The 25,843-nt window shown below is 41.0% G+C and overlaps 1 protein-coding gene across 1 annotated transcript in view; it reads right to left on the reverse strand.

The window, feature by feature from the left end:
• Positions 1 to 7,445: 7,445 nt before the first annotated feature.
• LOC136845683 (zinc finger protein 420-like) overlaps positions 7,446 to 25,843 on the reverse strand; it is a 97,886-nt gene continuing 79,488 nt past the window's right edge. The window contains exon 4 of the mRNA XM_067115829.1: positions 7,446 to 9,624. Coding sequence (XP_066971930.1) covers positions 8,792 to 9,624 — 833 coding nt within the window. The 3' untranslated portion in view covers positions 7,446 to 8,791. The remainder of the gene's footprint in view (positions 9,625 to 25,843) is intronic.

Genomic DNA, 25,843 nt, shown 5'->3' on the forward strand with positions numbered 1-25,843 from the left:
AATGTCAGCCCTGTTGACTCCAACAACAATATACATCTGGTTATTTATTACAAGAGCAAAAAGACGAGCAGCCTGGTTATGCATAACAACCCAGCCTCCCCTCAGCAGGATCCCTTGAAGAAAACCAACGTGGTATACCGGTACTCATGCCCCGTCCGAGGATGCCTCGGTTCTTACATCGGTATGACCACCATGCGTTTCTCCAAGAGGATTTCCTGCCACGCCCAAGAGGGGGCTATCTTTAATCATGCCAGGACCATCCATAATCACGAACATCGAAATAATTGACCGAACTACCGACCACTGCCGCCTACGCCTCTTGGAAGCATTGCACATTGGGAAGGAAAAACCAACCCTCAACATTACGCAGGAAACCTTTCTCCTCCCCACGGCAGCCAGGAGACATGCACTGAGCGATCCCCATAGCAAACGAGCGAATCAAAATTCGGCATCTGAGGATCGAAGTTCTTCCATTCATCCCCAGCACTGCAACGCCGCTCGCACGCATGACGAGTCCCGAACATCAACTTGGAAGAATAGGCTCTGCCCAAGGGTACATGCCCGGGCAGCCAATCATAATTCAGCACCGATCAAGACCCCCCCTATAAATATCAACCCGAGCACCTCGTTTCTTCAGACCTTCTGCAACCACGTCCAGAGGATGACCAACGAGCTGGTTGAAACATGTCGACGGTACCTAAAATAGAACCTAAATCTAGACGAACGATTTCTGATTTGATATTTTAATAAAAGACTTCCCATATTCCGCACACTATCCTTTTCCAACATGAATATTGGTCAGTTGCTGACTAACATCGCTGAGCCTGAAAAGCGAATCATAAGGAAGATAGAAAAGACACTATATAAGATAAATTCGCATAATACAGCCATCCTTTTTAATAAGACCTGTTTAAAAGAGGGTCTACTCCCTTCATTAACTTGAATAATCGTAGCCCTAAAGTTCTATGATACATAAAGGACATGTTGAATCTGCCAAAAGACACACAAACATTAAACATAATTATCAATTCATTCATAATGTCAGCACCTTTGCCAAACTATCTGGCATGATGTGTGGCTGAAACTACATACAAAAGATTATAAATAAGTCAGTTACGATCTGCATTGCCATACAGACACAACTTATAATGGTATGACAATGAGACTATGTCTAGCAGAGTTTGTCAATTTGAGAATGAAGCTTCAAGGAGAATATTAAAAGTTGGAGGGCAGGACATAACGAAAGTGATGAAAGTCCGACACGCCAGATGAGATAATGATGTAAGGGAGATGGAGATGGTTTGGACATGTCCTTCGCACAACCTGTGGGAGAACATACATGATAGCGTCATCTTTGGGGCTTCCGTAGCGCCAGAATTATTAGCTGACCAAGACATACTCAGGTGAGGCTCTTGATAAATTTAAAAAGTGCAATGGAGATTGCTTTTGATGACTGCGCGTAGCTATACTGATCCAAAATGTCACTGATGTAAGAAAGTGCAACACTGTGTTGCACTGGAGACTTGGAAAGCAACTGCAGACTGTATCAATTTCATGAACTGTGAACAGGATCAGTATTTACAGTCGTTTCATTAAACTGACAGACATGTATACCTCTTCATCAGTCTCCTGAATTTTGTTTGGCGACAAAAGAGAAAAACTGTGTGGGTTTCCTGACTTAACCTTAACGGCGCTCAATACTATGAAAAATGTGTGAAAGGGTTTCCATTACTGCTAATTCTTCCAGTTTATGAATGTTCTGCAATACATGCAGTTGTCCCAAAAAGTTTAACTGGGATTAATTTACATGGAATGGAATATAAAATTGAGGCCAAAGGCCCAGCGCTGGGGCATGTGAAGAGGTCATCCAGCACTGGGAGGGGAAACTGAGAGGCATAAAAAGGTTTGAGAGGCATTACAAGAGGTGCAAAAGAAACGAGCAGGTAAAAGTTACTGCTGATTTATTCAAGGTCCAGGCGGTTTATATAGCGGTCGACTGGCGTCGGGCCGCGGAAGACAATGGAAGCAAGGGTGACCTGAGGTCGATAACAATTAATAAATAAATACAGCGAACGAGTACAATATACAATGTAACAATAGACAGAATTAAAGTTGAGTATAATCTTGACGCCTGCGAAAGAAGAAATACATGGTACACAGTTGATGAACAGATTAATAATTGCATACACAGTTTAAACAATTGAATTTTTGCGTGACCTGGCCTGGCAGTGTGACGAATCGTAGGTACAAAGAAAATGGGCTGTCATCAAAGAAAGTTTGCTTAGCGAGGACTTTACAAACAACATGATCAGCATAGACTGCACAACATGGCTTTACAGCATCACAGGAGGAAAAACCTTTAGCAGCTGAAGCACTGTGAAACAGCTGTTAGGAAAGGGTTGAGGAAAGTAAGACGGAAGAAAGAGAATACGAACGGAGGCACGGTAAAAGGAACAAAAGGAGTCGCGGCAACTAGGGGCCGTGGAAAGGACACTGCCAAGAACCCTAAGTGATGCCTACAGTGTACCACACGAGGTGCAATGAAGGCACTACCCCCATACGGGAGATGTGGGAGGAGGCTGGAGATGAATGGAGATTTGGGAAAGAGGAAGGAATTTCACAGAGGATCTTTGCGTCATGCAGCGTTATGATGATGATGTGCTTAAGTAAGGACGTGACAGTCACAAGTTGCGTTCAAATCACACCTGTAAGAAAGTAAGTGTTGCTGATACGTGGGCACTTATGTATTCTTGAAAAGGTTCGCAGGTACTAATAAGACTTATATGCATATTGTTTGTCTGTACGGTACAGAATTTCATATTCACGTTGCTTCCAGCTATCTGGGGATTTGAAGAGTCTCCTCTATTGCAGATGGCAAAACCTAACCCCAAGGCATGCTACATTGTTCTTACAAGGGAAGGAAACAGTGTATGGACATGATTTTTGTTCTCCGTCAAACAAAGCACCTTTTAATATGGAAACAATAATCGGATGTTACTGTGTTCGTTCACCTACAGAAAGTAAACAATTGGTATCTTTTACCTATATGAAATAAACAATTTCTTGCATTAAACTACAAAAGAAAACAATTTCTTGCATTCACCTAACAAAATGTAAACAATTTTGCCCTTTTCCTAAAAAAAATGAAGAGAGGTGTCTTTTTTGACCTACAATAAACACACAATTGCCTTCTTTGTTTGTAGTGGAAAGTCTTCTTTTACCCAGACAAACGACAGAAGAGGAAATTCTTTTCCCTATAAAACACAAATGCTTTTATCCTGAGACAATAAACAGAAGGGCTTTTTGCACTCGTCACAAATAACTCCTTTCATCCAAAATCAGAGGACCAGAGCGTCTTCTCTCATACACAAACATATGTCCAAAGATGCTTCTTCTTGCACCTGGAACCACTAAACTTGTAGCTTCTGTTTACCAACAGCAAAGAGATGTACTTTCTTTTTCTTTTTTTACCTAAACGTGACATAAAAAAAATTACCATAAAAGTAGGCTACCTCAACCATTTGAAGGTCCCTTGATGGCAAATGACATTGACTGTAAAAAACCTTGAGACAAAACTAAACTCATCAATTTGATAGTTGTTTTTAATCTTTATCAATTTTAGAATATCATAAAAATTCAAAATTATTCAGCTTCAAAAGAACACAATCATCACCAGTCTGTCTTAATAAATCTGCTGTCACTTAAAAGTGGTCAATCCGTGCATCTGATCTATCAGACATATTTCCAGATTCTCAAAGAACTTTTGTGAAAGATTTAGGTTCTCAAACGAAGTGAAAACTTGAGAGGGCAGAGTTGTAGACAGCTAATGAGGAAGAGACTGAAAGGAAGTGATGACTGGCACAAGGAAGAAGACAGTGCCATAGGCTGTGCCCCTAGGGAGGCAGAAAAAATACTGTAGCTCTCTCTTTCATGTACAGAAAATTAGACTGATAACCTGCACACCTTTGAACAATTAGGTCCTCCATTTCATCAACAATAAACAGAATCGTCATTTTTTACCTGCTAAGTGAAGGACCCCCTTTTACATAAGGACCTTCCTTTTAGAGAAGGACCTTCCTTTCAACACAATATCTTTCATGCAAAGAGATTAACTACATATAAAATACACTGGAGCATATAAAAAATCTTAATGTATAACTGATTTTTCAGAGGTCTTCCTCGTGGTTAGCATAATTCCTAACATTATTAAAATACTGTACTTGTTTCTTGAACGTGAAAGGAACCGTCTTACTAGAATTGGCACTGTTAAAACCGTCCATTCCATTTGATGCCTCTACACCGTTAGTTTCCACCTCCGCAACTAATTCACCCCGTTCTGAATGGTCCTCTTGTTGTTCGAACTGATGTGGTCCTCCTCAACGCTGTTTGGCACTGGCAAGGATGCTGGCAAGAGAGGATCATTATTGTATGTGTCCAGTGATAACAACACACTGTCATCAACTGATTTACTGTACTGGTAATGGGTATGGCCTGGCTAACTGTGCAGTTCATTTCCAAGTCACTTCCAGACTGACCGACACTACTGTTGCTCATGTTACTGACCCCAAAGTTTAAGTCCAAAACAACATTATCAACACTAGGTACATCTGGGATAACACTAGACTGATCTACTGTCCAGTCACTCACCCCCCGCCCGCCCCCCCGCCCGGACCAGTTCACTAAACTCAGCCGAGCGGCCCCGTTCCACCTCCATATCTCCACTTCCAACTTGCAGGTGTTGGAGTCCACTATCTTGGTTGTGATCACAAAGTGGACCATTCCTCCTCCTGTCATCCTTCTGGGACGAGGAGGAAGTCCCATTCTCCAGCTCGCTGTTGCTGTTGCTCGGTTCCACATGCAAATGCGTATCGGGCCTCCGAGTCTCGTCGCTACTGTTGTTGGGGCTGTTGGTCTTGATGGAGCTCTGCCACAGAGACAGCGGCTGTGCTAAAAGCCAGAGAATGTGGGTGAGTGACTAGTCTCGTCCCTTTTCTCTTTTACCTTTCTCTTTCGTAGGGCAGGGAGGCAGGTGGAGAGTCATCACATGCTGGACGGATGAGTTGTGCGGATGAGTGCACGACAGGGGCAGCCTGTCTTTCATCTTTTAGTAGAATGATTAGATGCATGTTCCCCTCTCTCTCTTGACAAGGGGGCAGAGGGATTGACAGTGACAACCCACCAATTTTTACAAGCAAGTTTTATTGTCTTCACAACTATTGGGTTCATCTAAGCCTTCAAAGTAATCATGCAAACTCATTACGTTAACCCCAGAGGTCTGGCAGTTACAACATCCCATATGTCCAACAAGATAGAGGTGTGGAATTCCTTCCTCAGCTCTTCTAGACCAAGAAGGTATTCCCAGCTGGGTAGAACCAATCAGTCGGTTCAGAGAATTGCCCAGACTCCCCCCACCAATAGGTAAGTCTTCTATGTAAAGAACAAAGGTTTGTATTCATGTTGGAACAAAAAGCAAAATTCTTAAGTAATTTGTATTTTTCCAAATATACAAACCTGGTCCTTACATTTACAACCAACCACAGCCACCCCTCAGTTTGGTACCTGGGCCAAAAGGCAAACTGGAGTACAGACCAATGAGTGGGCAGGGCTTCCCTGCTAACATCAGTTAGTTAAGACCAAGTCTGAAAGTTTAACAGCCGTTCCAGCTTGTGTCTGGAGGCTAAATCCCTAAGTACAGGACTTCAGGTTTGTATGTTAGGAAAAATACAAATTATTTTAATAAAAATTGGCCATTTTGAGTCCATCCTTTAGATGACAACAGAATTCCTGTGTTTTGAAAAATGTACAGTTTTATTCCTTTGTAGGAAAAGCTCTTGAAGAAGACGATTATTTCTCAGGTTGTGGGAAGCTCTGTTTTTATTCAGTACAAGGTCACTTTAATGGTGGTAGTTATAAGTAAATAGTAGTACACCATATGCCGATACTACTGCTTCAATATTTACTTCAAATGGTAAAAAAGTTAGTTCCAAAAATGTAGGTTTATTGATAGACCAACACTGTGGCAAGTGTACAAAAATACAATTGGTTTGATACAAAGCATAGGAGCATGTTACCTTATCACGTGCTGTGAGGCGATTCAAATAGTATCTGGTACTAGACATGAGAAACATAAGCAATACATGCAGTTCCCGAGTTACGACGGTGGCCCTTTCCTGAGGCAGCGACGTAAGTCGAATACGCCTCAAGTCAGATCTTAATAAAAATAATAATAATAGTAATACTAAGAACACTGTATTCTTTATTTCAACTCACACAATCTGGATACCAGAGATAAAATGCTAAAAAATGACAATACACACAACCTAGGTGCACAAGATAAAATTATAAAAATGATAATTGGCATTATATACAGTACTTAACATTAAAGAAATGATAAAAATTAAAAATTGATTAATTTACATGCAATCAACAATTCAACTGAAGTTTGTACAATGTAAATTTAATTGCATAGTAAAGTACTTAAAGGTATTGCCTGTCCATGCAAAACAAACAAAAGACTAGGTATTGCTTTAGTTCTTGTCCACTTTTCATTCAGTCCCAATCGTTAAATTATACCCCATGTAAGTCAACGAGACTAAAAAACGATTAGGCATTGCATTTAGATCTTGTTTGCTGCTCATTCAGTTGTAATCACTTACAAACCACTGTACATGATACCTGTAAGTCTCTCTCTCTCTCTCTCTCTCTCTCTCTCTCTCTCTCTCTCTCTCTCTCTCTCTGTGCAGGTTCAAAAGCTCTTGTTATCAATTTAGGCGAATGTGAAGTGTAATCTTTCTTTTGTAGCCTTCAAAGGTAATGCCAATTGCAGTCTTGCGTCTCTCTCTCTCTCTCTCACTTTTGCCAGCACTCAAGGGCTGATTGCCATACCTTAGAGGACTCGGCCTGTGTCACCTTGTGTCTACAAATTACCCACATTCAGAGTAAGAACTCGATATACAGTACAAGATAAAGCCAATACCCTTTAATGGAATATAATTAATATAATTAATATGATTGCTTCGATCCGTGTTTTCAGTAAATGCGGTGCAATACAGATTTCAAAGTCATTTCAACCAGTAATATACAACAGCCTCAGCTCCAGGAGCTTCAGATGTTTTGGAAGGTGTAAATTTTTTGTGCCACACCAAATTCAAACAACAATAATGCTGTAATACATCTTTAATAAGATTTGAATGAAATGTTTATTAGAGTTTTAATGTGGAGGTAACAAAGTGCAGTACAAAACAGTAGCTACTTTCAATATCAAATAACCATGTGTTGACATACATATATGTGTATACATGTGCACATACATGTATGCATCACGATGCTGTGCATTTGCACATTCCTCTTTCTCCCCAAGGATTATTCTTCATAAAAAAAGAGATTTTTCAAGTTTGGCCCTTGTAAACAGTTCTGGCAATGCGAACAGGTAGGAGAGAGAGAGAGAGAGAGAGAGAGAGAGAGAGAGAGAGAGAGAGAGAGAGAGAGAGAGAGAGAGAGAGAGAGAGAGAGAGAGAGAGAGAGAGAGAGAATTTCAATGTTAATTTTTTTTTAAACATTTATTCAGTAAACAGTATTGTACAGTTTGGTTTTCATTATGTGTAAAGTACAGTGTTGCAGAGTATTCTGCATTGCTTATAAGCATATACTGTACAGTACTGTAGTCACAAAACAGGCAAAAAAAATTGAGTACAAAATGATAATTTTCATGAGACTATAATTAACTATTTGGATACTTACGTACCGTTAAAGTTAGCTCATATCTTCTCGCCACCAGGTGCGATTGGCATGCAAGATAAAAAAATAATGCTTGGCCAACCAACTATGACTGTCTCTGTAATGACCTGTTTCCCACCAGGTGGCGTTGGAATGTTTACGGTCTTGTCAGAATTCTTCATGCCGTGTCCTTATGTCCTTATGCAGACGGTGTGAATTGGCGTTAGAAATAATTTTGTTGATTTTTGGTTTATTTTCTCCTGTACGGTATTATGCTTCTTTTCTGTTCATCTACAACAAGCAGAGATGAAAGCATTAGGCTGTATAGGAAGGAGACTGAATGATTTGGTTGTGCATGACCACATAAGCTGTATGTTAACCTAGCTGTTGAGGCACGATACCCTTCTCCCCACACTCTTCAGAAAGAGAAGTTCAGAGTTGGGAGGGTAAATTGGACAGTTGTTATGCAAGGAGGGAATGGAGCCATGGGCATTTCCAGCCTCAACCAGTTCACATCGTTGAACATTGCTTCCCTGGCCACACTACCCACCATCCTCATTCAATGTGGTAGTAAGCTAATTTTTACAGTAGGTAAGATGCATTCCAAATAATGATAATTTCCATGATAAAATCAATTATTTGGATACTTACCAACTGTTAAAATGGAAACCCACCCAGCCTCCCCACATCTTAGCGGGTGGTCATGAAGAATTCTGACAAGAACGTAAACATTCCAACGCCACCTGGTGGGAAACAGGTCATTACAGAAACAGTCATAGAGGATTAGCCAAGCATTATTTTTTATTTTGTATGCCAATCAACCCTAATGGTGCGAAGGTATAAGCTAACTTTAACAGTAGGTAAGATTCATTCCAAGTAATTGACATTTTATATCCATGAAGTGTTTCTTTACCATAACCTCAAATTTCCAATCTCCACAAGAGCCTTGGATATGTTACGGCAGATAATTCAGGGTTTACTGTAAATGGCTACTTTCCAGTATCAATTCTCATATAAATTATAAGGTGTTTCCTGGGAAGTGGTTTCCCACATTCTTGCACATGAATGGCTTCTTTCAAGTATGAGTTCTCAAATGACGTGTAAGATGTGGCTTCTGCGAAAATGCTTTCCCACATTCCTTGCACATGAATGGCTTCTCTCCTGTATGCATTCTTATATGAACTGTAAGACTTACTTTCCAGGAAAATGCTTTCCCACATTCCTTGCACACAAATGGCTTCTCACCAGTATGTATTCTCATATGACGTCCAAGATCTTGTTTACTGGAAAATGCTTTCCCACATTCATTGCACTTGAATGGCTTCTCTCCAGTATGGATTCTCATATGATCTGTAAGATGTTGTTTCCAGGAAAATTCTTTCCCATATTCTTTGCACGTGAATGGCTTCTCTCTAGTATGTATTTTCATATGAGCTGTAAGACTTCCTTCCCAGGAAAATGCTTTCCCACATTCATTGCACACGAATGGCTTCTCTCCAGTATGGATTCTCATATGACATCCAAGAAATTTTTTACTGGAAAATGCTTTCCCACATTCCTTGCACGTGAATGGCTTCTCTCCAGTATGGATTCTCATATGAACTGTAAGATTTGGTTTCTGGGAAAATGCTTTCCCACATTCCTTGCACATGAATGGCTTCTCTCCAGTGTGGATTCTCATATGAGCTGTAAGATTTGGTTTCTGGCAAAATGCTTTCCCACATTCCTTGCACATGAATGGCTTCTCTCCAGTGTGGATTCTCATATGACATCCAAGATCATTTTTACTGGAAAATGCTTTCCCACATTCCTTGCACATGAATGGCTTCTCTCCAGTATGGATTCGCATATGATCTGAAAGATGTTTTTTCTGGGAAAATGCTTTCCCACACTCATTGCATATCAGTGCTTTCTCTCTGGTAGGATTTGTGATACGACTTGTAAGCTTAACTTTCTTGTGCAATGCTTTCTCACAGTCAGTGGATCTGAAAGGCTTCTCTCCATTCTGACTGCTCCTTCTTTCTTGTTTTACTTCCTTTTTGCAAGTTAGTAGATCTTTTCATTCACTACTGATTTCATTTCATACGAATATTCATCTTCATTAGATTCACAGAATACCTCTGGTTCTATTTTGATATCCATCAGTGGATCCAGAGACAAAAAGTCACCCTTACTGGCTTCGCTAGAGGCAGCCATGTTGCTGTTTTCTTGATTTATGGAAGGCAGTGATAATGCACCTTCAGTTTCACTTTTCAAAGGAAATTCTGGAGAATGTTCTGGATTCATTTTAGCCCTTTGTCCTGCCCTGTTCTGTAATGACAATGTGTTCAATTGACAACTCTTAACACAAAATTGTTTACAAGTGATTATCCAATAAATCTGTTATCAATTAAGTACTACAATATCTTGAAGGACTACAACCAGATTTCATTGCTGACGTATGAATCTAATATTCAGAACAGATTTACTTGTTGTTGTTGTAATTTTGTAAAGTAGGAGTACAATAATTTACTCGTCTCTCACACTTTAAGAGCTGCTATCGGTAATGTTACATGTAGTACCATCAAACACACAAGCATTCCCAAAATCTTGAGGCTGCTCAAAACTGAAGACGGAAGGAAGGTTCTTCTGAGGGAGGATCTGAAATCAAAGAATGCAACACAGAGTTAGGAAACAGAATGCCACAACTGATACAAAATAAATTGAATTCAGGTTCCTATAAAGGTCTCGGCCAATTGACAAGGTGTTTACTTGACAGTACTACCCAAATATTAATACAATCTAACCAAATGTTGTCCAGTCACAGCATCAAAACATTCCAGAGGCGACAATGCAACAATAGATTCAGTTACTATTGACTCCCACCCTCTCAGATCTGAAAACCTTCTTAGCTTAACATTACAGTATTACTTATGAACATATCCTTATTAATAAATAAAAGACCAGGAACAGAAAACTTAAGAGAGCAGCATAAGAATTTTGTGGTAACAGCAGGAAGGGTACAGTGCACAGTGACCCCCCATTTTCATGCGTTTCGTTTTGTTGCGATTTTTGTGGAACACATCATTCACATGTCCGCGAGGGAAACTCCACTAATTTGCAGATTTTTCTTTGGGCCATATCTCTAAAACTATCATTAATTCACTTTTTTCGTAGAGCAACATTGTGTATTCACTAATTACCGTGATTTTTCATTAAAATATATGTATACTGAGAGAGAGAGAGAGAGAGAGAGAGAGAGAGAGAGAGAGAGAGAGAGAGAGAGAGAGAGAGAGAGAGAGAGAGAGAGAGCTGAAGTGTTTATACATCACAGCACAGTAACTTGCTGGGGACGAGAATTCAAAGGCACTTACACTAAGGATGGAAGGAGAATGTTGAGAGGTGCCTACATATGAAAGTTCAGATTTTAATATTTTTATGGTGATTAGAGATGAAACACCAACAGTGATAAAATATTCTCTTGTGTACTGTTATAATATGTGTGATGATCATAGTCAGCTAAACTCGAAATGAAATATGGTACAATAAATCACACAAAGCACAAAATATGGCAACACTACCTGCATCAATCTTGTAGTGAACTTGTTGGATTTGGTCATGTTCAATTTTTTTGTTTATGGTACAGTACTTGATATTTCATTAGAGGGCATGTGCAATATAGTACTGATACACTAGAGAGAGAGAGAGAGAGAAAATTTTGTATGGGAAAGGGTGAGGACTAACCACAAACGACGTAAGCCAAGAACTTACTGAAGTAAATTATTATTTTATCATAAATGTATTTGTATGTAATCACGAAAATACTAACACAACGTAACAAACCTAGCATTCTGTTCGGAGGTACGTGCCCCGTCGTTCTGAATTGCCCACGTATTTTAGATATGATCTGTACAGTAGTGTGCGAATATAACTAGAAATTCTGAATAAAGGGACAAAGAGAGAAAGAAACCTTTCAGTGATAGACACTGACAGATAGAGAGAGATTTTAAGAAACGAAGAGAGAGAAGAGAGAGAGAGAATAGAGAGACGAACAGAGAAAAAGGAATAGGTTTGGAGTTTTGACTGTAATTTCATGACAAAGCTAGACCTAAATGCTTATTCGCCTTTATCGAGGCCAAGAAAGCAAAACAAAGAGAAAAAGGAAGAAGTTTTGAAAACAAAAAGTGTAAATGCTTATTCGCCTTTTTAAACAGCAAAACAAAAAGTGTTGTGTTTTAAACAGCTGGGTTCAGTGATGTTTTGGAACATAAAGCAAAACACAGGTAAAACGTTATGATTGTGTCGTGGTTACGAAGCCATTATGACTGCTCTGAATCGAGTTCGTAATCACGAGGAATTCGTAAAAGCAAGGTAGCCTTGTAATGGAATAACAGCTAGAAAAATTCATGATTTTGGTGTTTGAGAAACTCCTCCTTGAGAGAGGTAACATTCCAAAACTAGGGCATTTCAGGTAATCTGCATGACCAATTAACATCAATGAAGGCGGGACAAAAGCAAGACTCCTGCCTAATAGGGCTGGACAATCTTTTCCAAAAATCACAGAAAAAGGTCCAGTTGAGAAGCAGTACAGCAGAGAAGGTAGCAGAGAAGCAGAGAGAAGACAGGGGGTGGGGTTGTAAGCCTCACTACTTGTGGGTTGATAGAAGAAGAAAGGCTCACATTTGACACTCACTGTGACCTTGCACTGCAATTCATTTGTATACCTACTGTAACTTTATTATTGTGTTAATGAAGCAAAGAAAACTACATTGCGTCTTCTTCAAGCATCCTGGAACTAAAAACACGCTACTTCATAACAAAGCCAGACGATAAGCATCTCTAAAGAAAGTAATCTTCTTAACTTGACAACGAATAGCAGAAAGAAGAATAATGAATAAAGAGACATCACATAAATGGTGGCAGCTGAAGCGGATCCAGAACGAAGACAAACAGTGCAGTGCAAGTGTGAAAGGTGCATACCAGAATTTAAAACAAGCATCTCTCTGCAAACGTCAACAACCGAAACATGACGACGAAGTGAATCATAACATCGGCGAACAACATCGCAAGCATCCAGTAACACCTTCAACTTTTAAAAACAACAAGTGAACGTCTGAATGTCTATAAGTGAATGTATCCTGAAGGCAGTGGCAGACCGTATCCTGAACGTTTGAACATCGAAAGCAGTAAACGTTGGCAGCGAATGCTGCAACGAAACTGTGTTGGTCACGAAAGTGATAAAAAGGCAGCGAACGAAGCGTCTACAGAAAGCTACGAATACGACGCGGTCGCAAAAGTGAAAAACAGTTGACAAAACCAAAACAGTTTACGACTGGAAGGCGGCAACAGAAAATACATAAGTTGGAAAATTAACTCTCTCAAAAGTTCTCTCTCAGTGAGTGTATTTGTTTAGTATTCTCTCTCAAAGGTACATAACATTTATGGTTCTCTCTCTCAAACTTTTTTTTCCCTTGTTAATTTTTTTTGTGTTTGATAGATAGGAATTTTTTTTTAACATACCATGATTTTTATGATGCATTTTTGAATACTATTGTGTTTGGGTACAGAATTCCATATGATTTTAGAATACCATTGTAATGCAGGATTCGATTGATGAACTGTTAAATGCCATTAGACACAGACATTATCATTTAAGACCAACAACAGATAGACAAAGTCGAATTCCAGTGCCAAGTTCACGAATATCGTTAACTCAGGGAAATACTAACATAAGTAGCAATAACAGTAATACTAACCCTATTGATACATTTCAATTTAGAAATGTGGCGCAAGCAGCGATCATTACGCAAGCCACACGATTTTTTGGAAGAGTGGAGAGTTCAAATCCTGATAAAAGTACATTAGAATCATACTCTGTGAAGCAGTGGTTAGCGGACGCAGACAGTCGTACCTCCACAAATAGAATAACAGATGAAAGAACAAAAATAAATGGAGCCTTGCTTCTGGTGAGTTCAGAAAAGGGTGATGCACAAAGAACTTTGAATTCAGTTAGATTCAACAACATATGCCAAGTTTAAAAGAATCTGCTTGTCATTCTGGGAACCAGTGAGTCAAAGTGATGCCTTATATGATATAAATAAGTTTCTCAACCATCACTACGATGGGGAATCAATAGCAAATCTTCACGCAGATATCGAAGAAGCAACACACAAAGCGATAAAAGACTTAAGAAAGACAAATGTTACAATAGGAGGTAAGAATGATTTTGGTGATGCAGAAACTGATTTAGTCAGTTTAAGACATGTGTTAAATTACTTGTCATTTGGAACCATGCAACCAACGCACTTGGGGAAAAAGAAAAGAAGGATTTCAAGAAGATCAAAATTGATTCTAAAAGTGATAGCCTTACCGCTTTAATAGCCATGAGATGAAATTTAGAAGATATAGATTTTTCTAAGGAATCTGTAGGGGTAACAGAAACACTAAATGAAAGAAAGGGCAGAAATGCCAATGAGTCATATAGAGAAAAAGGGATTTTGACAAAGGAAAAATCTATTTCTGGGTGAAGACCTGTGTCGCCCAGTGAAATGTCCCATATAGCACACATTTCCAGGTATAAAAATTTGCTAGATATACCAGAGAAAAAAGCTATACAGCTAATAGGATGTCAGAGTTACTACCTCTGGGTCAATCATCCTCATAGGATGTCGGTATGTCATCTAGGAGCGAGTGGAAGCCACTACCACAGATGCTTAACCCAAATAGATCTCTCCTCTCCCAAAACCCCTCTACCTAAGGGGTGCCGTTACAGCGGTCCTTCTCCGCTCGCTACTACTACTTCTACCCAGAACCTTCATCCCTAAATAGCACCCAAGCTTTGGCCAGCCTAGGGTGGGAAAAAGAGGGAAGGGTTCACTGGGCGACACAGGTCTTCACTAAGAAATAGATTTTTCCTTTGTCAAAATCCCTTTTCTGGGCTCAACCTGTGTCGCCGAGTGAAATAGTAGCAGAGAATTGGCCACAAAAAGCTTGTTAAATATAAAAGTTCAAATGTTTAAAATCAAAAACTTTTGCTAAGGAAAAATAAAATTATTTTAGAATATGCTTTTTACTTATCCAAAAATATAACAAATTATCTAAATCTTATATATGTTAAGTAATTATACAAAACAATGTAGCTTAAGAAATAATTTAACAAACTAATTAAAAAACCATCACCTAAATTAAAAATAATTGTGAAAATGAATAAGGATGGTATGTACAAATGCAGGAGTGGTTTGTGAAGCAACCCAAACCCAGACAACAAGGTAGAAAGGCAGGGAATACAAGCGAGGCAGGTAGGTGAGAGGTATACCAATCGGTAGGGCAAGCAAACAAAATTACAAATTACAACTTAAAATACAAATTACAATTTAAATAACATAATACTAAGCTGACTCTGGAGAAACTATGTTCCCTGCAGCGACAGCAGAAAATTTTAGAGCCTCTAAGGACTTACGGTAGTGACGTTTAAAGACTCTTGGAGATTTCCAGCCCGTATATTTCTTAATTTCATCAAAATTCATATGTTGAGAAAGTAATTAACTGAGGTTGCTACAGCACGGATATCATGGACCTGGGGAATTGAATCCGGGTTGGCTTGTTTAATAAAATAAAGAATTTGTTGTCTAATACCATTCAAGGAGATGGTTCCACCATTCTCTCTAACAAAAAGGGGACCTGAAGATCTTTGAGAAGTCCTTTCCAGGTAAGCTTTCAAGGTAACTACCGGACATAAGGAAGGATCTTCCGGAAGAGGTATGATCTTCCAGGGAGACCACCTATTTTGAGGATCTTTGTTCTTGGCTAAAAAGGTTTGGTCCGGAGAAAGTAGAACCTCTCCTGACGGGAGGAAATCCACATGATTTGACTCTCTAGAAAGGGCTGAAAGTTCAGAGATTCTAGCTCCTGAAGCCAGGCTAATTAAAAACAGCGTCTTCCTAAGAAGAGTCAAATAAGAGCAAGATTCATTATTTGTGTCTGAGGCTAATCTTAGTACGTCATTTAAAAACCAAGAAACTGTTTTAGGATGTGTTGTTGGTCTAAGACGAGCACAAGCTTTAGGAATAGAGGAAAAATACGAATCTGTTAAGTCAATGTTAAATCCCAGTTGAAATATTTTCTTTAAGGCGGATTTAGTCATAGTAATAGTACTAGCAGCTAGGCCTTTATCAAAAAGGGCTTTAAAAAATGAGATTGCGAGATTCGTAGTCATTGTATGAACGTCTGATTCTTTTAGAAAGTTGGCCAGTTTTCTTACTGCCGAATCATACTGACGTAGAGTAGAATCTCTCTTATCTGATTCTAGAAACACTGCATTCAATGGATCAATATTAGCATTTTTCTGTGCCGTGAATTTCATGAAATCCATAAAGTTAGGGCATTCAACATTCCTGAGGAAGCTGACACAGTCTGAGTTTGTACTACTTGTGTTAACTTTGGATGAGGGATCTGTTTGGCTCTGAGTTTCAACTCTAATAGAAGGGGAAACCAGTTGCTCTTCGGCCAGTTGGGGGCTACTAGAGCTATCCGGCCTTTAAATGACCTGAGTTTGTGTAGAACTTTCAACAGAAGGTTTACTGGTGGGAACAGGTACACCTTCTGCCATTTGTTCCAGTCTACTGACATTGCATCCGTGGCGTAGGCCCGAGGGTCCAGGTTCGGAGCTATATAACAGGGTAGTTTGTGATTTGATTCCGTGGCAAACAGGTCCACCTGAAGTCCCGGAATCTGTTGGGAAATCCAGTTGAAGGAATTCTTGTCCAGAGACCATTCTGATTCCAAAGGAGTCGTCCTTGACAGAGAATCTGCAATCATGTTTCTTACTCCTGACAGATGCGTGGCGGACAAGTGCCAATGGTTTTTCATTGCTAATGAAAAGATTGCTATCATTGCATGGTTTATGTGACTTGATTTGGAACCTCCCCTGTTCATACAATGAACTATCACTGCACTGTCCAGGACTAATCTGATATGTATGTTCCTGGCTGGACGTAAGCGTTTCAGAGTCAGGAAAACCGCCATCGCCTCTAGAATATTGATATGGAAGTGATGAAAAAGATTCGACCAGGTTCCTTGAACTTTTTGTATTGTGAGTAACCTCCCCATCCGGTCAGAGATGCGTCCGTGTGGATGATAAGAGCTGGTGGAGGGAATTGTAGAGGAATTGATTTGGAAAGACTTTTGGCCGTTGTCCAAGGTCTGAGTCTTTTCTTTAAGATTGGAGGTATGAGGGAGACTTTGTCTCTGAGATTGTAATTTGCTCGACTCCGCCACACTCGATTTATGTCCTTCAGTTTTGCTTTGAGAAGTAGATCTGTTACTGATGCAAACTGAAGAGAACCTATGATTCTTTCTTGAGTGCGACGAGAGGCTCGTTTGCACCTGAGAAACTGTCTCGTTGCTTTGGCTATCTCTTTGCATTTTGCTGGCGGAATTGAGTGTTTGTGGGTGTTTAAATCCCACTGGATTCCCAGCCATTGAAATTGGGATGCCGGAATCAGACGAGATTTCTTTGTATTTATGTGAAATCCTAGATACTCTAGAAACTGAATGACCTTTCTGGTCGCCTTCCAGCAATCGGTGTCGTTGGGAGCCCAGATTAGCCAATCGTCTAGGTAAGCCACGAGCCTGATGCCTTGAGACCTCAGTTCCTGTACCACAGTTTCTCCTAGTTTGGTGAAGATCCTGGGTGCTATGTTGAGCCCGAAAGGCATTACTCTGAAGGAGTAAGCCTGTTTGCCTACTCTGAATCCTAGGTAGGGAGAGAAGTTTCTCGCTATCGGGACATGATAATAAGCGTCTGTAAGATCTATAGAGGTGGTGACGGCCCCATGGGGAAGTAAGGACCGCACCTGAGAGACGGTCAACATACGGAACTTGTCGCACTGGATATAAGAATTGAGAGTTGATAGGTCCAATATCACTCTTCTTTTGTCTGAATCTTTCTTTGGCACACTGAACAAGCGTCCTTGAAATTTTAGATGTCTGACTTTCTTTATTGCCTTCTTTAGAAGGTCTTTTGCATATTCTAACAGATCCGGTGTTGGGGTCTGATAGAATCTGACTGGTGGAGGAGGCCCTGCTATCCAGCTCCACCCTAGACCTTTTGAAACAATACTGTGGGCCCATGGACTGAAGGTCCAATGGTCCCTGTGAAGTTGCAGACTCCCACCTACCTGAGGATGTTCATTTGTTTGATGGCTTATTGTCTCTGCCTCCTCTTGAGCCTCTGCCTCCTCTTGAGCCTCTGCCTCTAGACTGGGGTCTGGATCCAGCCCTGTAACGGGATCCGCCTCGACCTCTAACGCCCCTGGACTGGCGGTAGCCTTGAAACGACCCTTGAGTTTCAAAGGTGGGGTTGAACACTGAGGAAGCTACATAAGCAGCTGAGTCAGCAGAGTGGTGAGCCGGTTGGTTCAGCAAGACATGCTGAGGTTGCCCCTTGGAGGTGGAAGGTTGGGCAACCTGAGCGACGGGAACTGCCTGAACAACTGTCTGGGTCTGAGGGGCCTTGTACGGGTGGTACCTCCTTGTCCTCTTCCTTCCCTTAGGCTGAGGGCCCGAAGACTCAGAAGATTTCCTTTTAAAGGGAAGTCCCCAACGAATCCGAAGATTCTGGTTGGCCCTGGAAGCTTCGCTGATGACGGTGTTGACCACGTCATCAGGAAAGAGGTTCGTTCCCCAGATTGAAGATTTAATAAGCCTGTTTGGCTCATGCCGGATGGAGGCGTCAGCCAGCACATGTTTCCGGCAGTTCCGTCTTGCTACCACAAAGTCATACAAATCACTCTGGAATGAGGCCAGAAGTGATTTGGTCAGAATCCGGAATAGAGGTTCGTCTTTGTACACTGCTGATGTCAACTCCGCTGAGGTGATGGAGTTGATGGATCTGTTGAGACGGCATCTAGCATCGTATTCTGCTTTGATCAGGGACTCCGGAATCCTGGGTAACTGCTCACTGAATAGATCCGAAGCGCACTCCGGATCCAGCCTACCTACTGTGAAGGTTTCAGGAGCCCCAACCCAGCAATCCAGGTCTCCCAGAAAGAGAAGAGATGTAGAGTCCGTCTCCCGAAGCTGAGGCATCGGCTTCTCCTCTATTCCGGCCTGCAGAGTTAGCTCAGCTATCTTAGAAGTACAATGGGTGGGGATGTCCTCGTGGACAACAAACATCGTATACTGCCCCTTGTGAGGAGTTAGTTTGGTATTGGTACACTCCCAGTCAGACAGAATTCTGACCCATGCCGATTGTGCTTGGTCCCTGGGGAAGATCACCGTTTCCTTGGGAACCTTGTCTTCCCTTACCAAGGCTTCCTCCGATAAACGGGCGTATCCCGGGAAAGGAAAAACAAGATCCGGCGGGAAGAACTCGAAGTCTTCCACAGGACGGGTGCCACAACCTTCGATGGTTAATTTACCATAGGCAAAGGGGGCATTGAAGGCGAGCCGCCAAGGATTACAGTCCTCAAACGCTGGAAGCTTTGAGGAGTCCGGGATGGAATAACTCTGTTGCTGTACCGGACCGGAATTAACGAGTCCGGCAAGCGACTCCTCTTGTGTCTTCAGTCTCTGAGCCAGAGACTGTACAAATCTGCCAGATGACTCTAGACTCGAGGCGAGATCTCGAGACATCGTCTCAAATTGGGAATTTACCTGGGCAGATATCTTTTTCATGAGGATGTCTGTAAAGGCCTCAGGGTCAAATTCAGGTTTCTTACTCTTGCCCGCCTTGGGTCTCGGCCCCTTAGAAGGGAGAGTAGCCTTCTGAGAGGAAGTCGAACGTTTGGGGACCAACGACAACCTGGCGGAACTCAGCATGGCCGGGATCTTCGGGGTTTTTGACACTTTAGGTAAACCTAATGTCTTCGTCTTCACTAAGGACTTCACCTTGGGGATTACCAACACCGAATGGGCCCCAAGGGTGGAGACCTTAGAGAAACCTTGGAAGGAGGAAGACGAAGACGCAGGAAAGCTGAAAGAAATTGAATTTTTAGTTCTACCTGCCTCACTTACATCCCTACCTTCCTCCTCCGGATCGATGGCCATCGGTTCCACGTGAATGCTGATGTTGGCCACTTCCTCGGCCACTTCCTCGCACAGTTCTTGTTGCTCTTCCGGCGGGACTTGGGTCTCCATCCTAAATCCTGTGAATCAGGGGCTCCGCCACTTCGGGAGCTATCGCTGCAGAGGACCTGTCCATGGGATAAAGGACGTTACATATGTCCTCTGCTAGCACATAGGGGCGTCCTTGACCAACATTACGACCGAAGCCCCCGACCCAGATCTTAAGAGTGGAAAGAGATGAGGATTGGCGGGACCGAGGGACCTGAAACATGATATAATGTCAATATAGGAAATTGACATGTAAATTCTTTCGATATAGAAGATGTACTTCAGACCTGTTTGAAGTATTCATAAGAGTATGCCAAGAGGTTAACGTACCGAATCATCAATCACGCCTTGATATAAGGAGTAGCATACATCGCAGCCATCTGGATGCCAGATGAGATGATCATCCACCTCGACTGCGCAGCTGGCATGAGACCTGCATGCTACATGGCCACAGGGTTGCTGCAAATAGACATTACAGCCCGGCTCCTGACAATGAACCATCTGTAAGAGGAATTGATACACGAGTATCAAAGAGATAACGCCGGAACAGTTTCCGGCCATAGATAAGTACTGTACTAATCTAGTAAAAACTTAAAATTAATAATTTCCCCACGCCGGAGTTGAGATCTGGAGTGAACAATAAGGTTACGGCGGAACGTTCCAGTACAATCAGAACAGGGAGGCCACTCCTGAAGTCGATCGCACCGGAAAACAATTCCGATGACGCCGGAGCGTCTCGTGAAATTAACCTCACAGAAATCAACAACCGAGTAGAGGAAAAGACTAGTACGCCGGAATGAAGGTTCCGGGACTGATTTCCCCGGAACGTAGTTCACGTGAAAAAGGTAATAACTAAAATTAACATTCAGCCCGGCAGCTCCACAATTCCGCCATAAAAAGGAAGGCACTAACGCTCAAGCTATTGTTCCTACTAGGAACTAAATAGCCATCTAACGACAGCCGCCGGAACAGATCCGGATAGCGGAACGGCGGAGAAGTAGGGGCAGAGAAAACATGGCGACTACAACAGGTCAGGTGCCTAAACACCTTCCACGAAGCGTCATCTCAACCAAAAAGGGCAAATGAGCATTGCTCTAAAATGCCCCAAAGGGAGAAGCCATGTAGACAATAGTCTGACAAAATAGGAGTGAGAGAAAATTACATGAAGGAGGAATAGATAACTTCTATAGCCTAGCCTAACCTTCCGAAGTGAACACCTGGCCAGGAAGGCTAGGTCACGCCAGTAATATGAATGAGAAAGGGGCACCAGCACTGAACCAAGCCTTCCAAGATTTGATGAATCAAACTGGTCAGGAAGGACAGGCAGGCGCCCAAAACTCGAACGAAGGCCACCCAAGAAAACCTACCTTACCTAGGCCTAGAAGCCAGGGTAGGCAGGAAAACTGGGGCCAACTTAGCCTACCTTCCGAGATTCGACAGTGTCAAACTGGTCAGGTAGGCTAAAGGAAAACACTACCAAAGTCAGACTAAAGGTATATAGGAATACATAATAATAATAAAATTTAAATGATATAATAACAATATTTACATGCACCTACGTAAAGAACAAAAGGGAAAGGATAGGCTAGGCCTAACTTCCCACTATTCTAAAATGTGATAGTCGTGCGCGTCAGAAACGAGCGAAAATTAAAACTATCATTATATAAAATGGAGCATATAATAAAAAATTTTCCGAGACGTCAGAAGATGAGAGCATCAATAGGTTGGGGACTACAACCACGAATGAAAACAAGTATGGCAGCTCCGAGCCGACAAAGCGTAAGTTATAAAATGGGACAAAAATTGTCCAACCGAGTCCCAAATCAACAAAATTATGTACTCAACTTAGATGAGGATGCGTCTTGATTGATTGAAGACATGTTGATCTAACCAAAATTCCAAAATAAGGAAAAAAGCGGCACAAAAACACACCACGAAAATCTACGTGTACACGAGAAAGCGTGCTATGAAGGGATCAAGGTTCTGGGTAGAAGTAGTAGTAGCGAGCGGAGAAGGACCGCTGTAACGGCACCCCTTAGGTAGAGGGGTTTTGGGAGAGGAGAGATCTATTTGGGTTAAGCATCTGTGGTAGTGGCTTCCACTCGCTCCTAGATGATATACCTACATCCTATGAGGAGGATCGACCCAGAGGTAGTAACTCTGGCATCCTATTAGCTGTATAGCTTTTTTCTCTGGTATATCTAGCAAATTTTTATACCTGGAAATGTGTGCTATATGGGACATTTCACTCGGCGACACAGGTTGAGCCCAGAAATAACATGTACAAGAATTATTCAGGACAGGTAGGGAACAGACAAACTTCCTTTCAAAGGAACTATGCACAAAATACCTGAAAAAGGTGGAATCCAAACCAGAAGGGAAGACAGAATGCATCGAGGAATGGACACTTCCACGGTCCACCCACGAGATATCATACTAGTCAATATCCAAACATGAATAATTCAAAACCAGAGATTTATACAGCTCAAGGGGCTAGACCAAAAACAACATGTGAAAACTGTGGTTATACAAATCATTCCACTAATGAATGCAGAAAGCCAAAAATCTGTGCAGCTTGCAAAAAGATCGGGCATTTAACCAAGTACCGATGGTTCAATAATAAGGAAACCAATACAGAAACTGTAGAGATAAGTAACCGTCGCCCGAAAATAAATAAAGCATCCGACCAGTGACAATTAACCCCTCTACAGAGTAAAGAAAGTGAACCACTTCAAGGGGATGGAACGGAAAAAGAAGAAAAAGTTACAATGGGAAATGAAGGTTCATCCGCATTTTCCTATTTACACAGCAAAGAAGTAATATTTTCCATGGAAGAGGAAAGAATAAATGGAAAGGATCTACCTACGGTAAAAATTCCAATAAATGGAAAGACATTCACGGTACTCATTGATTCAGGTAGCACTGTAAATATAACTGATAAAATAACTTTAACTAGATATTTAGGCATTGCAGAAACTCAGATTGAGAGTCAAAGTAGAGTAATAGAAGGAGTATCAGGGAAACAGATTAAAAGTCTAGGGAATGTGAACCTAGAAATTGATGATATATTATCACATAATAAACTTCCTAGTTTTAGAAGACACATTTTTTCCCGCACAAGTATTGTTTTCATTTAAATTAATGAGGAGATGTGGAATGATATTAGATTATAATGAAGGCAAGATTAGCCTGAAACAAGATAGTCTAAAGAGCTTATGCTTTACGCTTGACGAAGAAAAGTTTCACCCAAATCTGATCAATTTGTCTGAGACAGTTTTGACAAGCGAAATGAACGTACCAGAAAGACAGATAAATAACCATAGCAAGCAAGATAAAATGAAAATAGATAGAAAAGAGGAATTCACACGATCCCAGAATACAGAATTGTTGAGAAGTGCACGTCTCAACAATACACATATAAATGATACATACAGTACTCCAATATCAATAATTACTCAGATATGAATAATGGTAATCACCAAAACACTGAATCTCACGAAAATCAAGGGGCCTATACTTATGATTGCAGCAATGTAGTAATGAATTAGGAGAGAAAAATACTAAATGAAGTACTGTATTATGCTTAGATAAAATAAAAAGATCAGAAATAAACAGTACAACAGAAGTAATGGAAAAAACCACCGGAGATGCAGAACTTTGTTATTTTTCAGACACAAAAGAAGAAGAAATATGTTGAAAAGAAATATGTTGCGTTAGCACAGCTGATGATAATAAAGTACAATTTATACTTGACGGAGCAGTAATTTTGTATCCGAAATGTTTAACAAAGATATATTTGAGATCAAAAGAAGATGTAAGGGGTAAGGATATTCTATTATTAAATGAAGAACTACCAGATTTTGTCAGGATGGATAACTCGCTCGTCCATATGAATGGTGGTAATTTCGAAGTTTATGTACAAAACTATTCAGGCAACGGACTAACCTTATACACAGGTATTATATTTTGCATAGGAATTCCCATTAACAATCCTTTACTAACGGTACAAGAAAAGGCATTTTTCTCTATAACTGGCCAAAACTCTCAATTAAGTTCAGAAGTAAACAAAATGGATTTTCCAGAAAATAGACACAAGTTAATTCCGGTGTTAGGAAAATACAGAAATGTAATAGCTATAGAAGGAGATAAACTAGGAAGAACAAATGTTCTACAACATAGAATTTTGTCAGATGATGGCGCCAAGCCATTTTTTATTCCTAATTACAGATTCCCAATAAGCCAGAGACCCATAGTTGACAAGCTGATAGAGGAAATGAAAGAAGATGGAGTAGTAATTCCTTCTAAATCTCCATATAATTCACCATTGTCACTTGTTCCAAAGAAAGATGGTAGTTGGAGACCTGTAATAGATTACAGGAAGTTAAATTCCAACACGATTCCAGATAGAATGCCAATGCCAGTAATCCAAGACATGTTAGCTCAATTAGGAGGGGCCAAAATATTTTCATCCTTTGATTTGCTTAGTGGATATTGGCAAGTACCTCTAGATGAAGAATCGAAACCATTCACAGCCCTCAGCACACATAAAGAACATTTACAGTTTGAAGTAATGCCATTTGGACTAACATCAGCCCCATTAACATTTGTCAGATCCATGCTACAAATTCTAGGGGACATAGAGAATGTTGCAGTATACTTAGATGATGTAATCATTTTTAGCAAAGACTTAGAAAGTCACCTCAGAACATCAGAAATGGTCCTAGAGAGATTAAGAATTGCAGGACTAAAAATAAATGTCAATTCCTGATGAAATCCTTAGAATACTTGGGTCATGTAATTAGTGAAGATGGACTGCACCTGCAAGCAGGCAAAATAAAGGCAATAATTGATTACCACGCTCCCACTATTTGAAAGCATTAAGAAGGTTCTTAGGTATGGTAGGTTATTATACACCTTTTATAAAGGGTTTTGCTACTATAGCCAAACCTTTAACAGAACTTACCAAAAAAGATATTAATTATGAATGGAAGGATGAACAAGAAACAGCCTTTCAAACACTAAAGAGCAAAATGGGTATGAATAGAGTCACTGATTCAAAAAGGGCTCGGATGAACCCACAGTATTGGAGACAATAAAAGGCTAATAAAACCAACAGGTTTCGTTTTATTGTCAGCCCCTCTCTCCCTTGCTAGAGAGAGGGGAACGACTTGCATCTATTAATCTACAGACTTAAAGATTATGATGCAGTACTCACTTATGTAGCTCACCTGCATTGCATGCCCATCTAGCACGTGACGGTTCGCCAACTGTCCCTCCGAACTACGGGACAGGAAGGGTATAAAAAAAAGAAAGGGAGGAAGCCAGTCACTCACTCAAATTCTCTCCTTGCAACAGAACACCTCAGGCGAGATGCTGCCTATCCCTCTAGGGGAGCTGGGTGAGCTACTCAAATTGTTTAGCACCCACCACAGGACCCAAGGAAAAATTTTCCATGGACCCAGGGGCAATGTCCCGAAGGTAGAGGGACATGAATGTGGTTTTTTGTGACCACACTCCCGCCCTTATTACCTGTGGAACCAGCAGGTTCCTCCTGAATGCAAGGAACAAACAGATGTCCCTAACCTTGTGAGGTCTGCTCTGAACATACTCCTTTCCATTTCGTCAGACGTAGAGTACATCCGCTGGATTGTCTCACGAAGCCAGAAAGAAATCGTGTTCTTGAACACTTCTTTCTTAGTCCGACCAGTACTAATGAAGTTGCTGACACTCAGGTTTGAGATGTTGAGTCCTCTTAAGATAGTACTGCAGCACTCTAACTGGACACAGTAGTATCTCGTAATGATCACTACCAACCAGGTCCTTTGGGGAGGGGACTGAGAGGGACTCGAATCTGGTGTCAGGGACGCAAGGATTCTGAGTCTTTGCTACGAATTCCGGGACAAATTCAAGCATGACAGATCCCTACTCCTTGAGTGATAGCATCGAAGGCCATGTGGCTCGCCAACTCTCTTGTCCATGCCCTCTTTTCCCGGTCATGTAAAGCAAAGGAAGGAGAACAAGCAGGAACACAGTC

This window comes from Macrobrachium rosenbergii, chromosome 14 (assembly GCF_040412425.1).
Source record: "Macrobrachium rosenbergii isolate ZJJX-2024 chromosome 14, ASM4041242v1, whole genome shotgun sequence".
Taxonomy (NCBI): Eukaryota; Metazoa; Arthropoda; class Malacostraca; order Decapoda; family Palaemonidae; genus Macrobrachium; species Macrobrachium rosenbergii.